At 46.4% G+C, this 16,882-nt stretch overlaps 1 protein-coding gene across 1 annotated transcript in view; it reads left to right on the plus strand.

The window, feature by feature from the left end:
• IVD (isovaleryl-CoA dehydrogenase) overlaps positions 1-16,882 on the plus strand; it is a 919,837-nt gene that overhangs the window by 614,147 nt on the left and 288,808 nt on the right. The window contains exon 9 of the mRNA XM_069637537.1: positions 10,926-11,019. Within this exon, the coding sequence (XP_069493638.1) occupies positions 10,926-11,019 (94 nt within the window). The remainder of the gene's footprint in view (positions 1-10,925; positions 11,020-16,882) is intronic.

The raw sequence follows: 16,882 nt of genomic DNA on the forward strand, positions 1-16,882 counted from the left end.
CTGCTGTAAAGTGACTTAAATTAACTAATGATTGCCCGGAAGACACCACCGTCTGAAACCTCTTTAAAACGAAAAGAAATTTCCCGGCTACTCCTTGAAATGGACAGATGTGCTGAGGGTCAAACGGAGAAAGAAAGCAGAGCACCCAACCATGCCCTAGACCCGTAGTAGCATTACTGCGTTTAGAAGTCAATTTAAGGATCCTGCTACGAGGACACTGTGTATGTTGGAGTTTTGCAATGTACTTTTGTCCTCTTGTTACTAGTATTCCTAGTGCTACCAGTAAATCTAAAAATATATTTATTTGTTCAAAATGCACCCTCGATATGCTATGATATGATGTGGCATTTATAACGCGCCTGTACACAAGTGTTTCTAGAAGCGAAATGACTTTATTAAGGTAACTAAATGAACAAGAAAATGAATCCCAGCACCTGATAGCAAAGTGTGTATGACTGAAATGACATACCCAGCGGGCAAATTGCCCCATGTATACATATTTCAATGGAACATGACAGTATGAAAACAGCCTTTTTAACAGAGTGGAATGTCCGAATAGCAATCTATATATCTTTAAAATAAAATGTGCCCTAAGGCCCCATTTCCTTATCTTTTACAACATTTCTAACAGTGAGTATGCTAAAGTTGTCAAGGATCGCACTCTGTCAAGAGTGGCACAGGGCCCCCCAGTAGGGTTTGGGTGGCTGTGCTGATGTAAGGTGACAGATAAGTACACACACATCAGGAAACTCAACAAGAGAGAAAAGTAGGCAACTGTAGTTGTGAACAGAAAGGGGCAGGAAACTACAAAGATACAAACAAACTGGATTCCCTCTTGGGGTGTATGCAGAAATGGAAAACAGTGTTCCACGGACCTTTGGAAACTCCAGCCTTCTGCACAGATTACTATTACAGGGGCCCAGAATACGCGACAAGGGAAGGGGCAGAGGTTGCCTGCCGGAAACCAACAGTCAAGCTCTGTACAAAGGATCAACATAAGACACAAGAGAGACAAGAACAGAAATAACCAGGGAAAAGGAAGTCTAAGAGAAATCTAGCAGAAGGGAATGAAGGAAAAAACAGTACAATAGAAATGGGTAAACTAAAGGGGAGGACAGAAGACTCAAGAAAGAGAAGGACAGGGATCAAGAACAAGGGGTTGCAAACAAGGAAGCAGGGCTGCAGTACCGGATGGCACAAGGTGCAGAAAAACTGTAGTGGATTGCAGAGGACTGTAGTAGGCTGCAAAGAAGAGAGTCTAGAGGAGCAGGACTGAGAGCTGTAGTAGGCGGCAGACAGAGAGCCCAGAGGAGTAGGGCAGCAAGGAGCGAACCCAAAGGAATAGGGCGTCGAGGCAGAGAGACCAGAGGGTCAGGGCTGAAAGCAGAAGAGAGTAGCTGGCTGCAAGGCAGGGAGCCCAGGAGGCTATGGCTGTAGGCAGCAGAGTGTAACAGGCTGCAAGGCAGGAGGCCCAGAGGAGCAGGGCTGTGAGGCAGGGAGCCCAGAAGGCTATGGCTGTAAGGCAGGGAGCCCAGAGGAGTAGGGCTGTGAGGCAGTGAGCCCAGAAGGCTAGGGCTGTAGGCAGCAGGGTGTAGCAGGCTGCAAGGCAGGAAGCCCAGAGGAGCAGGGCTGTGAGCCCAGAAGGCTAGGGCTGTAAGGCAGGGAGCCCAGAGGAGTAGGGCTGTGAGGCAGTGAGCCCAAAGGCTAGGGCTGTAGGCAGCAGGGTGTAGCAGACTGCAAGGCAGGGAGCCCAGAGGAGCAGGGCTGTGAGGCAGGGAGCCCAGAAGGCTAGGGCTGTAGGCAGCAGAGTGTAGCAGGCTGCAAGGCAGGAAGCCCAGAGGAGCACTGGATCAAAAGCAGGAAAATGCAGCAGCAGGAACAGCATACAAATGTGAGGCGCAAGGCAAAAAGGGGCTGGGAGGACTCTTGATGCAAGAGACTGAGCTCCTGCAGGCAGCTGCTTAAATACAGCCCTGCCCTGTACTGAGGCAGGCTAATTGGCAGCACCTGGAACAGCACACCTGAAGATAATCTGCCTCCTCCCTCTCTGGTCCTGAGATGGTGGAAGCAGCACTGATTGCTAGGGCTTCTGGGGATTGTGGTTCCAATACAGACAAATGTGAATGGCCAGGAATTGATAGCTGAAGCAAGGTGCATTATGGTACATGTAGTTTGCTGAATTAAATAGAAAAGTACCAATGTCGTACAAAGGGAAATTAATGACCAAAATGTGAATAGGGGTTGTTTAAAGAGTATTATGATGATAAACGAGTACTATATCGTCGATGATGGTTGCCAATGTGTGCGCCAGTGGCACAGGTGTGACAAAAGTTTACGCATGGCAGCGTTCGATTATTAATTTGATCTAATACATCTAGTACACTGTCTGTTCCATTCTCTATAGTTCAAGAAATCATGCTCAGAGTCTGGTTTCTTTTTCAAAACAATTAAGTTCCATTGTGCAACTGTCGCTGCCCATTTCTGTAACACTCTCTCTGTACGATTTTGCAGTACATGGAAGCGCGTGTAAACCGACTAGACGCCTCCACAAATTGGGGTGTTTTATGTTCATTTAAATTGGCTGAGACCAAGGCTCCGACCGCAGAGATGTTTTGGAGGGACTCGCCCCATTTTTTTTATTTCTAAACTTTCCGTTTACATGAGGTGATCTTCTTTGTGGTCTGTGCAGGTCAGCAACACAGCACGCTCCACATGATCACTAATATCTTCACATGTGCAGAAAAAATAGTAGCTTTCTGTTGCCAATCAAATGTTTTCAACATCACCTTCATGGACAACAAGTAGATGAGGCATTACAGCAATTATTAATCTGCGGGTGCATCCGGTCTGGTTCTCTGGGAGAACACTTTGTGGTTCTCCAGAGGTAGGTAGGCAGATTGGAGAATGGTGATTCAATGTGTATGTTTCAGATGAAAAGGTAAGTTGAATTAGTGCATGGAAATGCAGGTCCAAAGATTAGATCTGTGCAGTTTTAGCTCTTGAAACGTGGCTCGTTCAGTCGGCACCGAGCACACTCCACACAGTTTTGGCCTAGCACAACCATTGTGATGCACCCTTCTTCCACCCACCATACTGCTGCAAGTGCCAGCTGTGTGCTGGAGGATCTGAGAGTTGATGGCAATGTGAACTTTGCAGGTATAGTGTCCCCGTCTATCGCCGCTCAGCATGTGAGTGCGCTTTACATGGAAATGCCCCAGAAAAGGAAGGTACATGCAGTTCACTGCAGATTTTGCTCAATTCTGTGATCGAGACTGTAGATATGGGGCCAGAAAGTGCATTTATTTATCATCCTAATTGTGCATTATTTAAGTGGACTCCCTTAACAGAGCAAATCTCAAAAGCACCATTGAGACACAAAGTTTACATATTTAATCTGCTGGTCTTATGATGCAGCCATCTGTGTGCCAGCAACAGAACTTCGCCGACCAAAAGCACCTGTTTAAAATAATACACTATTTAAGGTTCATGCATTCCCACCTAAATATCTTTATGCGCTACTGAGAGACCTGACGGACGGAAGGATGAATGGATGTGCATATATTAATGGATCCATGGATGGGCAGGCGGGAGTCTCCATATCGGAGTTTATTACACATCTTATTTTATTGCATGTCTTAAATCACTGAAAGTACAGTGCGTTTACATAGATTTTCAGGTTGGCATTATCTTGCATTCTGGGACTTATAGTTTACTATTCGGGATGTGAAAATTTAAGAACAATGATATTCTTTTGACTTAACATGTTGCTATAAGGATTTACATGTCATGTGGCTTCTTTATGCCATTTCTGTTTTTTGTAAGTAAACTCTATAAAACATTATTACTGAAGGCCTTCAAATCCAAACTATTTGTACCCAGTCAATCTTGGAAGGTATGTGATCAAATTTGAAGAGTGGCGCTTTGCTGTTCAGCTAAAGTTTGTGATGCTCCTAGTCCATTCCCCCTAACCCCTACACCAGCTATTCGGCCATCCCACTCCCTCCTTTTTGGATGCAGCCAGAGCACCACTAGTTACTTTTTTCCACTTCCACCACTGCACACATCACAGTCCCCAGAATTGTACAACAAATGGCTTAACCCACTCCTTTTCATGCATAGCCTGTTCTTGCAGAGCTGAGTTGTCTGATTGCCTTGGGGTAGATTCAAGCAGCCCAGGTACTCCCATCCAGAACATGGGGTGCATGTGTGGATTCTATTGTAACAGCATGTGATGCCTGTGCGACACACAACCTAATTTGTCAGATTTCTATAAGCAGGTGTGTTCACCCACTGGATTATCATGAAGGTGTATGCTATCAAGCATAACCTGCTCTTGCAGGAGCTGTGCCCTGCAAGTTCAGAGAGTTGTGGGATCGCCAGCGGTACCAGGTGGCACCAACCAAGCAGGGTAGATGTTGGGAGTGTGTGCGAGGTATTCAATTCCAGCTTACAGGATGTGAGATGCCTCTGTATGGCAGGTCACACTTGATACCATAGCATGCCTCCACAGATTTCTGCAGCACGTTTAGTCGCCCATTTGGTTATCTTACCGATGCATGCAAAGTCGTGAATTGACACGATTCAAGGATGATGGTTTGAGGACCCCTCTTTTTGATGCGAGGGACAGGACACTTTTATTTTAGGTGCCCAGGCCTATTTCTTGTCCCAGTCAGACCCTGATTAAGTCCAAACATACCCAACTGTAAACTGAAACGCAGCTATTTGTTTTCCATTGGTGGGGCTGCACCTTGCCGGCATGATCATGGCTAGTTATCTATGCCTCTGCTATGGAGTTACTTGAGAAAATGCTGCCTCAGGTTGACGCAATTTAGTGGAAAGCCATTTTGGTATCTTTTCCTGCTTTGTTGGGCATGTACCAATTTGTGCTTTGAGGCTATTAAATGAATGTGACTTTTCTTCTCTTGCTAAACCTTGACCTGCTGCTGATGCAGCTTTAAGAGCAGCTATTTAGATAGCATATGCTCTGACTGAATCGAAATATGTCTTTGAGATTGTATATTGTAGCCTTGTGTAGGGGCAGGGTTTGACATTGAGGGCAGCTGGGAGCTGCATAGCTCCTGCTTGTTGGCTAGAAGAGCCTGGTGTACTTGACTGCAACATCTACTAGAGATACTTTTGGGTCACCGGGCCAACTCATGTCGAATAAACACACCTAGGTGTTTCCCTCTGTGCTTTTGGGATAATCTATACATACACATTGAGACACATCTCTACAACATGTAAAGCATAAGGGTTCATAAATAATAGACAACATTATATGTTTGCGTGTTATGTGGAAGTTAGATTTCCGGAATGTTATATAATAGCTCCTCGTTCCTTACTGGTAAATCCTGGTCACTGGCTAATGCTGGATACCCAGGAGCTACTTTTAGCTCCTGCTTATCCATTCATAATTGTCATCCGTGGTAGCGCTCATTTGCACCTCTATTTGGATGGAACTGGACTTGGGCGTTTCAGTGGCATCCCTTTTAATGTGAAAGGCCCATGTCTGGCGTCATATGCGAGGTATGTCAAATTTCCCCGAAAATAAGTTTTGATGGCCTATTTTCTGTAAGGCCAATTCATAATACCTATGAAGTGTATATGTTGCTTGATGAATGTCCTCTCTCATGAGAAGTGTTTCAAATAAGCCCCTAGTTTAGCTGCAGGAGTTTTTACGTATGTGAAAAGTGTTTCCCCTGGCAGACCTCCTGGTTGTGCCACAGCTGCAGTAAAATTTGTTTTTGAATTCATGACATTTCTCTTTGCCAACCAGCAATATTGTTGTGGGTCTATTCACAGACCATCTAGGAACCGATTTGTATTACCCTTGTGTGAATGACCAACATTAGATATCATCAGTAAATTCCCTAAACAGTTTTATCAATAAAACAAGCATTTACATATATAACCACCAGGGACATTTCCAAAGATTTACCGACACAGTCCAGGAGACAGGTTCCCAAATCTGTTGCTTTGAGCTTGGTATGTCGCCATTATGCGGCAATCATCTGGGGAACAAGTGAGTGGGGCTTAAGCACCTTTTCAAAAATTCTCCATCCACATTCACATCCCGAGGGTGGGGAGAGCAGCCCAGATTGGCCAGAGAAAGAGGACCAATTCCTAGGAAGGGAGGGATATTTAAAGGAGGAACAGGAAGCAGGCAGTGTGGGTGTGTCGGTGAGGTCAAAGGTGGAGGCGGAGGCATGACCAAGAGACAGCACGGGAAAGGAAGGAGCAGTGACTTGTGGAGGAGATTGTATGTACAGGCGAGGTATTGGTTCTGTCTATGTACAGGACAGAGGTTCTGAGTTGGCGTGTTTGTGTGGCAAGTGATTAGAAAAAGGTAGTGTAAGGAGTGAAAGATTTCCCATCTGTGAAGGTACAGTGAGCAAAAAGCAATGGCTGCGAACTCTCAATGTGGTTAATAACCACTGAACAGGTTATCATGCCTTGTTCTTTTGAGAGAGGGGCGCCTGCTACCTTTTTTGTATTTTTGAAAGGAACTTGGGGTTGGTCACCCTAGGTTACCTGGGGGACAACCAGACGTGGACTCCCTGCTCACTGTGCTTAGAGAGGCTCAGCTTCACCTCACTGATGATGCCCAACAAGGCTGAAACACGTGTATGGGGTTGCTGATGGTACTCTTGTTCAGAGAGGAATTGCCATAGTATTTCGGTGCTGGACTGCCCTTGTGGGCGGGACAAAGACTGATATGCAAATGGATATTTCCCATCTGTGAAGGTACAGTGAGCAAAAGGCAATGGCTGCAAACTCTCAATGTGGTTAATAACCACTGAACAGGTTATCATGCCTTGTTCTTTCGAGAGAGGGGCGCCTGCTACCTTTTTTGTATTTTTGAAAGGAACTTGGGGTTGGTCACCCTAGGTTACCTGGAGGCAACCAGACGTGGACTCCCTGCTCACTGTGCTTAGAGAGGCTCAGCTTCACCTCACTGATGATGCCCAACAAGGCTGAAACACGTGTATGGGGTTGCTGATGGTACTCTTGTTCAGAGAGGAATTGCCATAGCATTTCGGTGCTGGACTGCCCTTGTGGGCGGGACAAAGACTGATATGCAAATGGATATTTCCCATCTGTGAAGGTACAGTGAGCAAAAAGCAATGGCTGCGAACTCTCAATGTGATTAATAACCACTGAACAGGTTATCATGCCTTGTTCTTTCGAGAGAGGGGCGCCTGCTACCTTTTTTTGTATTAAGGAGTGAAAGATACCAGGTGAAAGAAGGATGTTTGTGTAGTAGTGGGTGGAGGAGTGTAGTAGTCATTGGAGGAACGTAATAGTGGGAAGACAAGCTAGAGGTGAGTGGGGAGAGATTACATCAAAGGTGGAGGTGAGGAGTCGGAGGAGGGAAACATCAGAGGGACGAAGGATTGGAGGAGTAAATGAAGGGGGGTGGTAGTGCGAGTAGAGGAATAGTTGTGAGTGGGCATGATTGATCTATCTTGGTTTAAACAGACCAAGTGCAAGGAACTTTGCAACTTCCCAGTAGAACACTAACATTTGGTCAGAGTAGGGAAAGTCAGGAAGTCCTGAAAGGAGTTACGAAAGCCTGAATTTAGAGACACTCTAATATAATTGAATATTTTAGATAGTAGTGGTTAACAATCAGTAACACTAACTTGGGGCCTACAGACGACGTTTGGAAGGTTGTTTGTGGGCAAACAGGGAGAATGGGACAGCCCTAGCCCCACAAATAAAAATAAGACCCTTGAACTGTATTAGTGTATTTTCTGTGCCATTTGTGACAGTATTTTCCAGTGAGCTATCCATCACAAAGCTTGCTAGCCACAAATTTACAGTGCAATTTACACTATCTCGGAGTCCACTCAAGGCTCAGCAGTGGTTATGCAACTGCATCTAGAACGGGAAGCAACTTCTTGACAAGAAAGTACTCTCAGCCAAGAAACAAGTGTCGGGCATTCAAAACGCCAAGGCATGTGAGTAGCTCTTTATTTCACATTACGAAGCTGGCAGAGGCTAGGGGAGACCGAGAAGGACTGAGGTGCCACGAAGTTTGACTTACTTTTATGGCACCCTCACCCACATACCTCAGTCAAACCTAATCCCTTAGTCTTCTATGATTTGGATAAAGCCCCTCCAATGCAGGATCTTGCTTCAGGTTTTTAGTTGATTCCCAAGAGATTTATGAAACTTGATTTGGCACAGAATGGATTAGTGAAATGTTCTCCCTATTACACATCCGCCGTTCACAGCTACCTTTTTGGAGCATGTTGTGGTTCAGCAATACAGCCTTTTTTGAGACCAATAATTTTTTGGAACAAGTCCACTCTCACAGTCTGGGGCTAATTTTTCGGCCCGGCGTAGCGTAAGGAAAATATTTAAAGGCCTTGTGAAAAGGCTTTAACAGATTTTGCTTAAGCTATGCCCCATTATCCTGCATTTGTATCTTGGAGAGGATGGGCAGACTGCAACTTGCATTTCCGCTGCCTCCCTTCCTGTCCGCCATACAAATGCTGGGGATCCATAGGGAGCCCACCGACTTTATGCGGCAGCACAAAGCAGGCAGACTTAATATGAATCCAGGCAGCAATTACTCAGTTGCACTGCAGAGTGCAAATGTGCAGAGCAAAAGGTGGCATACACGGCTGTATGCCGCCTTTTGCCCTGCACATTTGCACTCCCCCGTACAGATGACCAAAATATGACGGCGAAGAGCTGCCCATGTGTATGTCTGCATTTAACGGCTCCCTGCTGCTAAATTACACTTTGTAACAAAATTAGCTCCTCTTGGTGACTGCTATTCTTAATGACCTTAGGAGGTAGGATGATGGATGTGGTTTTGAGGCACTGATCTTGTATATTCGTTAGTTGCCTTTGACACAGACCATCAACGCTACTCCATCCACCTTGGTGCGATTGGAATTTATGACCAGGCACTATGCTGAATACCACTGGTGGAAACAGCTGTATGCAAAAATAATCCCTAACCTAATAGAAATACAGTAGACATTGTGAAAAACCTGAGGGTTTTTCCCTTTCCACTCCCGGGGGATTCTCTAAACAAGTGGCCAGGGGAGGGCCATCGCTTTTGGATCCTAACCCTGGGGGCCGACTGGCGAGGGAGGATCACCTGGGTGAACGGTCCTCTGGGATTCGGTAGGGATTACCCAAAGGCGAGACATGGTATTCCCCCCTTTCCGAACACCCCTACCTGACATTCCCACAGTCGACATGACATACTTCAACCAGACCCACGTTTTTCCCTGAACTCTCCTTGCTTAAACTGTCATAACATCCAGACGGAGTAACTACATTCAGAAGGACTCTACTATTTTCATGAATGTCCCGTTAACAAGGGCAGGCAAGGTCAGGCACTGAATGAACATTGTAGCCTCATGAAGCCTGTTAATACTCCTCAGGGGAATAAAAGGAGTAACCACATGAGAGACTGGAACGATTTGGAGCCGGACAAGGAACCCAAATAGGAGACCGAGCTAGCAGGCCATGGAGAAAGCCTGAGCACCCCGAGAGAGGCTGTCGAAGAATGGTGCGCCGAGACACTGAGAGGCTGTGGTTTGAGATGGCCAGAGAAATCTTGGCGAGGGAGCTGTGTCTCCAAGGAGCCAGAAGGGGATAGAGTGGCAATCCGCTTGAAAGGTGCATGTTCCCCTGGGACAGTGAGGCCGCCCAGTAGTGTCGGAGCGTTGGTTGGGTGGGGGCGAGCTAGGAGTCCCTGACCTTGACTCGAAGAAACCGCTGCGCTGATCACAATCGGTGAGTTCAAAACTAGAAGGGAACCCGGTTGGTGAACGACATGAAGCGCAAGAGATAATTTGTAGCCAGAAAAGGACAAGCGTAGGAGGAAAGACGCGCTGAAGATAAAGCTTAATTTGTCCATTGTGATCTGTCATGTGTGAATACGAAAAGAAGTGAAGGAAACAAAGTAACAGAGTGGTCGCGTGTACGTTTACACTTTCTCAAAAGACTGTTAGAATTCTTTGAAAGTGCAAGGGAGCTGTCTGAAGCTCGAAGTGAGAGCTAAAACGAAGCACGATAGGGGAGCTGCGCGAGATAGGAAGAGCAAGCAGAAACCCCAAATTAACATGAGAAGTAAAACAGTTGTGCCTAGGGCACAACTGTTGATGAACTGACAAAATAGCAAAGAGTGCCGGGGGCACGATCCCATGAAAGTCAAGGTTTCAGAGTGGTGACACATAGAGCAAAGTAAACTGTGCGCATTCAAAAGTCTCCGCTACGAAGAATTGGTGAACTGTGACAAGTTGTGGAATTGTTGGGGAAGGGAACCCCAGTTGAATCAAGAGTGAAAGAATCATGTGTTAAACCTTTAAAGCAAACTTAGAATAGTGATTGGAGGCAAATATTATCTGAAGAGTGTTGGAACAGTGAAACCAAGAGGGCTGTTGACTCTGGGGAACAGGAAAGCCCAGAGAAGCCCGAAAGAAAGTTTTCAGAATTTTTTGAGTATATGGAACTCTGGTGATCCCAAGCAGTTAAAGCTTGAGGAAGGGAGCTGTGGGACAGCTCCAATATTGTTGAAGGAACACTGGAGAAGAAAGCTGCAGAGCAACTGCAGTGCTATCCTGACATTATTTTGATACACTCTTTTTTATGTTGTCCAAACCCCTACACAGTTTCTTTCTAGAAGTCGGGGCAAGCTTAGGTTAGACGCAGGCATCCTTTTGTTTTTGACTAACAGACTGTGGACTATTATTTATTTTTTTTCCCTTCATGGTTCAGATTACTCCCATATAGAATAGGGCAAGTTAGGTGTTATCCCAACCCTGTAACTTGAATAAAGGTTTTGGTTTTCAAACTGATTGTGTCTTTGTCTACCTCTTTGCACCATGCCAATTTCACAACATGCAAGTGCTGTTTTATGGCAAAACTGTGCCAAGTCATCTTTTGTTTAATCATTGCAGCAAAGAACATCCTAGGTCAGTTGAATAAAGGGGTCTACGTCCTGATGAGCGGACTTGATCTAGAGAGGCTGGTGCTGGCCGCCGGATCTGTAGGGTAAGTATGCTCCATGCTGTATTACATTTGTCCTGTATTTTTTTACTTTCTGTAATGTTCATGGCATTTAGGGGATTTCATCTTCATATGGCTCTTTTCCGCTCTTGTCCAACGTTTCCCAACTCAACAAAAAACTCAGTCACCATACTCTTTATTTTTTTATAACATTTTTCTTCCACTTAAGTCCTAAGGTTTATCTGACAGTTTCTTTTCTGGGCTGTACTGTGAATGTTTGCTTAAATTGAACTCCACTTCTGTCTTTTGCATGTCAATATTGGATACTTTACAACTTGCTGGGCAGCTTCAACGGCATGTAGAGGATTTACAGCCTGATATTGTATGCAGGGGATGCCTATAGATGCCTGACACTTGCAAATGTTCAACACCATCTCATTTACAGAAACAATCTTTTGCAAACAGTTTTTTAATAGAATTTTAGAACAATCTCCTTGCAAGTTTCTTGATTTAATAACACCTTTATAAGGGTTCTCCCTGGCAACAACTTCAAGTATACTTGTTGACGCAATCACAGGGCAATCTGATAACTCCATTTAGTTTGCTTTTTATTTTCAGTATATTATCTCTTTGGTTCGATTTTTATTTTTTTTTTTGTTTTTTTTTTTTTCCTCCATCTCTTTGTTAATAGAAAGCAGAAACGTCAACACATTGCTATCAACACAAAAACTCAAAGGAACCCATCAAATTATGAGCACTTTGAGGAGCCAGGAATGAGACGCGGACACGGAGGAGACATATTTTTGATTATAAACCTTTATTAAAATAAATGGGGTGTGAAAATGCCTCACTATCCCTATTCTAGGAGGAATTTCCGTACCTCAAACCTTACTAAAGAGCCTGTCCACTGTCAATATATCCAAACAAAAGATCCTCCCTGTGTCCGTAATCCTATTCTGGCCCTCACACTCTAAATACACTCTAAAGGTGTAGAGGGGCTTGTTTCTTAACTTTTCCAATTGATCAAATGTTCAGGTTCAACGCAAGTTTCATTTCTCAGCACAGCTTTTCTCTTGAACTATGCTCTTTTCCTCAGGGTTTAACTTTCTTCTCTAGGCTCCTTAAATTAACTTTCATTGGAATTGGCTCCCATCCCCAAGCTTTCGCTTCCTTTAATGTTTTACAGTTCTGTTAGGGATATGTTTTCTCCTAGGCACTTCCCTCTTCCCTTTATAGTTTCCCAATAGTTAATTGAACCAAAGACCTTTCCTTGCAGGTCTTTATAATATTCTTAACATCAATCTTCACCTGGGTATATCTCTGCCAGGCCACATTGCACACTTGTTTCACCTTCACCTGCTATACCTTCCTACCAGGACTTCATTACTTAAACATGAACCTTCACCTGGTATACTCTCCTGCCAGGACTTATTGTATAAACACTTTGATGCACAAATACTTGACTTCACCTGGTATTCTCTTTGTCCAGGGCTTATTATACAAGCGGTGTCCGGACATTTCATCGAAAAAAATTTGTCGACAGGACATTTGGGCGACGTAATTTCGTCGAAAACCAAATGGTCGAATTTTTTATTTTATGTATATATATATTTTTTAGGTTGTAGTTTAGGGAAAAAAGGGTTTTTTAGAAAAAAAAAGGGTTAGGGGGGACCCCCCCCCCCCCAAAAAAAAGGGGTAAAAAAAAAAAAAAAAAAAATTCAACCATTTGTCCGGTCGACCAATTTTTTTCGATCAAATGTCTGGTAACCTATACAAGCACCTCATTGCACAAATATTTATCTTCACCTGGTGTATTCTTGTGCCACAACTTTATTACAAAAAAAGTTAATCACGCAAATACTTAACTTCATCTGTTGTCTACTTTCCAGGACTTTATCATAACCTACATTTAGTATAGATACTTGCCAGGTCTTTATCATATGGGTTATTCTTTCCTCTCCCCAATTAAGGTTTAATAATCCATTAGCAACTTGTATACTAAATCCTCTAGCTTCTTTAATGATTCAGTTACTTTCTGATCGTAGCGTTCTTGGGAAGCGTTTCCCTTTATTTAATAACTCAGTAACCCATCTGTCTCTTCTAGTTTCACTGGCTATTTCGGTTGTTGCTGCATAGCAACGTTTGTTCGCTGACAACCCAGTAACCCTACTTTCTTCCCAGGGCTTACTGGTTGAATGTTGTAGCTTTTCGGTCCTCTCTGCCTTGCTGGACTGCTCTAGTGTGTTCCTACTCCAGAGCTGCAGTCTGGTGGTGTCGTTTTTTGTGATGCGCAGTCTCCACGGCTATTGCTCTCCAAGCAGTGGTTCACCCACACCTTTGCTTCTCTGTTCCTTTGTCGGTCTGCTTCTCTGACCTCTACCACAGCGCTCCTGCCTTCAACGCAGTACTCGGCCAGTTTGCAGGGTGATTCGGCGTCTGCAGCTTTCTTCTCTCCTGCCCGCTGTCAGCCTCGACAAGCCTGCATTTAAACTTCCCGGTCTGCTTACTCGTTTCCCAACAACTAGAGCGCATGGGTTGCCGCCCAGGTCCTTGTAATCATCATTACTTGGTCATTCTTCCTCGGGCCAGTGGTTTTACAAGTGGTTTCTGAATGACTTGGGGGAAGTGGATACTGAGCTTGCCGGGGAGTAATATTCAATACTCCCTGCTTCTTCCTCGTGCCAGTCAGCCGTATGGTTCCCCTAATGGGATTTTGAGGTTTAAACACCCTAGCCTTTTACAAAGATGGGGGATCAGTGTGACAGTAAGCCATTAAGGCATGAGGGTTTGAGGAGACATCCAGGAAAGTGAAAGGAGGGCATGTGGTTTTCACCAAAGAGGTAATCAAGTCTCCCTGAGAGTCACCTCCACTGGCCTGGTCCTCCTTCATATAGCCACCCCGAGGGTCAGGATCAACACCCTGGCGGAGTTCTTGGTGGGGTCCCTTTGCCTGAGGCAGCCCCCCAGGAGTCAGAAGTGCTAGCAGAGGTTTTGGGCAAGCGTACCATGACTTGGTCTGGCATCCCTCTCCAGAAGGATGTCCTGCAGGTGGCGAGAAAGGTCTTGGAGAAGCCCAGGGCCAACGCCCAGATAAACAAGAAGCTGGACAGCAGGTTCAGGCTGACGGATGGGGAGACAATCCTCCTGGTATCCCACCCGAAGCCACATTCTTCTTTGGTGGCTGCAGCCTCAATATATCCATCCTCTTCATTGCCTTCCTCACCGGGAGCCACGTTGAGTTGTCTTTCCTAGAAGGACAAGGTCCTCGAGTCTTTGGGAAAACGCTGTTATGCTATTTTAGGACTCTATCTGCAGCAAGCTAACGCTGACACCCTTTTAGTCACAGCTAACCAGAAGCTGTGGCGAGAGGTCAGGGAGTTTCTGCCTGTCCTCCCTTTGGAGAGACTAGCCTTCTTCAAGGCTGGTATGGTGGATGGCCCAGGCTGTTGTGCAGGACATCCGTGGAGTCCTCAGTCTCTTGCATCACACAGCCAGCAGAGGGCTGTGCCTGGGTGTCGAGATGAGGACGGCGGCGTGGATGCATGCCACTAAGTTTTCGTCTGATGTGCAAGAGCGGATCCTTGATCTGCCCTTTGAGTGTGTGGACCTCTTTCATTCGTCAACCGATGACGAGTTGGCAAAGAAGAAAACCCCCATTCAAACCGCCAAGTCCTTGGCCAACCTGACAGAGCCAGGGTAAAAGTCCTTCCCTCAATCTCAGGGCAGGACTGAATTTAAACCCCACGCTTTCACCGTCTTCAAGGGGTTTCGGGACCGCGGTACACAGAGGCCTGACATGTCACCCAACGACAAAAGGAGGAAGCAGCAGACGACTTTGCACAGGTTTTTCTGCTCCCGCCTCCGAAGTAAAAAAACAGTGACTTGAAGGTCAGGGAACACAGCTCTCCAGTAGAGGGCCGACCAGTCTTTACCAGGACAGCTGGAAGCATCTTTTGAAGAACCCTTTATCCTATCCATAGTTTCTACAGGCTTCAGTCTTCCTCTTCCTTTTCCTCTACTATCCTCTCCTTCTCCTCGTCAGATCGGGTCACCCGGCTCTTTTACGTTAGGTCTGTTTGCTCTTGGAGATGCAGGTGGTAGAACCGGTTCCTTACTCAGACAGGGGCTCCGGCTTCTGCTCGATGATTTTTGCGGTACCCACGAACAACCAGGCTGGCCTGAGGGTTGCCCTGGACCTGTCATTTCTCAATCTGTCTTTACCGCTAGAACGCTTCAAGATGATTACTCCCGCGCACATAACACGGTCTCTGTGTGTTGTGGAATGTATGTGTTCCCTAGACCTCAAGGATGCGTACCTGCACGTTCCCATCTACCAACCGCATCAGAAGTTTCTGCAGTTCACTATAATGTCGTACCACTTTATTACAAGGTGTTGCCTTTCTGCCTGAACTCAGCCCCTCGTGGCTTCATGAAATTGATGAACACAGTGGTGGGTCTCCTCGGATTGGGGGGCCATCACCTATTCCCCTATCTGGAAGATTGGCTGGTGAGGGCGGAGTCTCCCCATGGGGTGATACACTCCTGCCAGAGGTTGGCAGATATTCTTCCATAAACTGGGGTTCTCCCTCAACCAGAGGAAGTCATAATTATACCCCTCTCAGGATCTGGTATTCCTAGGGGAGTGTTGGAACACAGCCATTTAGCGGGTGTTCCCCACACCCAAGAGGATTCTCTCCTTTTGCATTGCGATAGAGCACTTTCTGGCAAACTCGACCACCTCGGCATGGTGGTTCCAGCACCTTCTGGGCCTGATGGCCTCCTGCATGCTCACTGTACAGCACACTCTCCTCAAGATGAGGCGCCTCCAGCTCCACCTGGCGGCCAATTGGGATCAGGAGACAGGGTCACAGTCACACAGGATCCCAATACCTCTGCTTCTCATGCCCACTCTTTGCTGGTGGCTGATGGATGGCAATGTTTCTGTGGGAGCCCCCTTCACCTGACCGAAGCCTACACTGGTGGTGACGACAGACTTTTTTTCGGGCTGGGAGGCTACTCTGGAGGGTTACGTTATTCATGGCGTATGGTCCAGGGCAGAAGCCCTCCTTCATATCGATCTGATTGAGCTCAGGGCAGTGGGCCTGGCCCTCAAGGCGTTTTTGCCCCTCATCAAGGACAGGTCTGTTCTGGTCAGGACAGACCACTTTATAATGTTTGGCCTGAACAAGCAGGGTGGCACCTGTTCCCACCTCCTCTGCATGGAGGCGGTATCGATCTGAGAATGGGCCCTGACGGAGGGGTTTGGATTTCAGCAATCCTCCTCCCGGGGGACAGCAGTGCGGAAGCGGATCAGCTAAGCCGCTTGGGGCCTTAACACCTACAAGTGGGAGTTGCACACCGACTCCTTGATGCCCCTGTTCCAGCATTAGGGTTTTGCAGACCTGGACTTGTTTGCATCTCCTCGGAATTCCAAGTGCCCCCAGTTTGCTTTGTGGGCAGGATAGGGTCAGGGTCTCTGGTAGACTCCTTCCAGGTCTGTTGGCATGGCCGCAGGCGTTATGCGCTCCCCCCACCCCCCGCTCCAGCAGACCCTCTGCAAGTTCCAAGCCTCGGGTCCCGTCCACCTTCCGATCACCATCAGGGGCTCCCTGACGCAGCAGGGCAGGGCAGTGGATCATCCGGACCCGGCCAGGTTGGCACTGGCGGCCTGGTTCCTGACCAGCTGAGGCTTCAGCATGCTCAATTTTTGGATGACAACAGGGACATCATTCAACAGACCAGGAGGTCCTCTAGTCGGTCCGAGTATAAAAGCAAATGGACGAGGTTCTGCCATTGGGCTTGTGACAAGGGTCTGGATCCTGTCACTTGTCCTCTGGATGATGTACTGGAACTTTCAGCACTCCTTGCCCATTCTGGAGTTCAGATGGATACTTGCTGCACTTATTTG

The sequence above is a fragment of the Ambystoma mexicanum genome, chromosome 14, assembly GCF_040938575.1.
Source record: "Ambystoma mexicanum isolate Mex_15411 chromosome 14, UKY_AmexF1_1, whole genome shotgun sequence".
NCBI lineage: Eukaryota > Metazoa > Chordata > Amphibia > Caudata > Ambystomatidae > Ambystoma > Ambystoma mexicanum.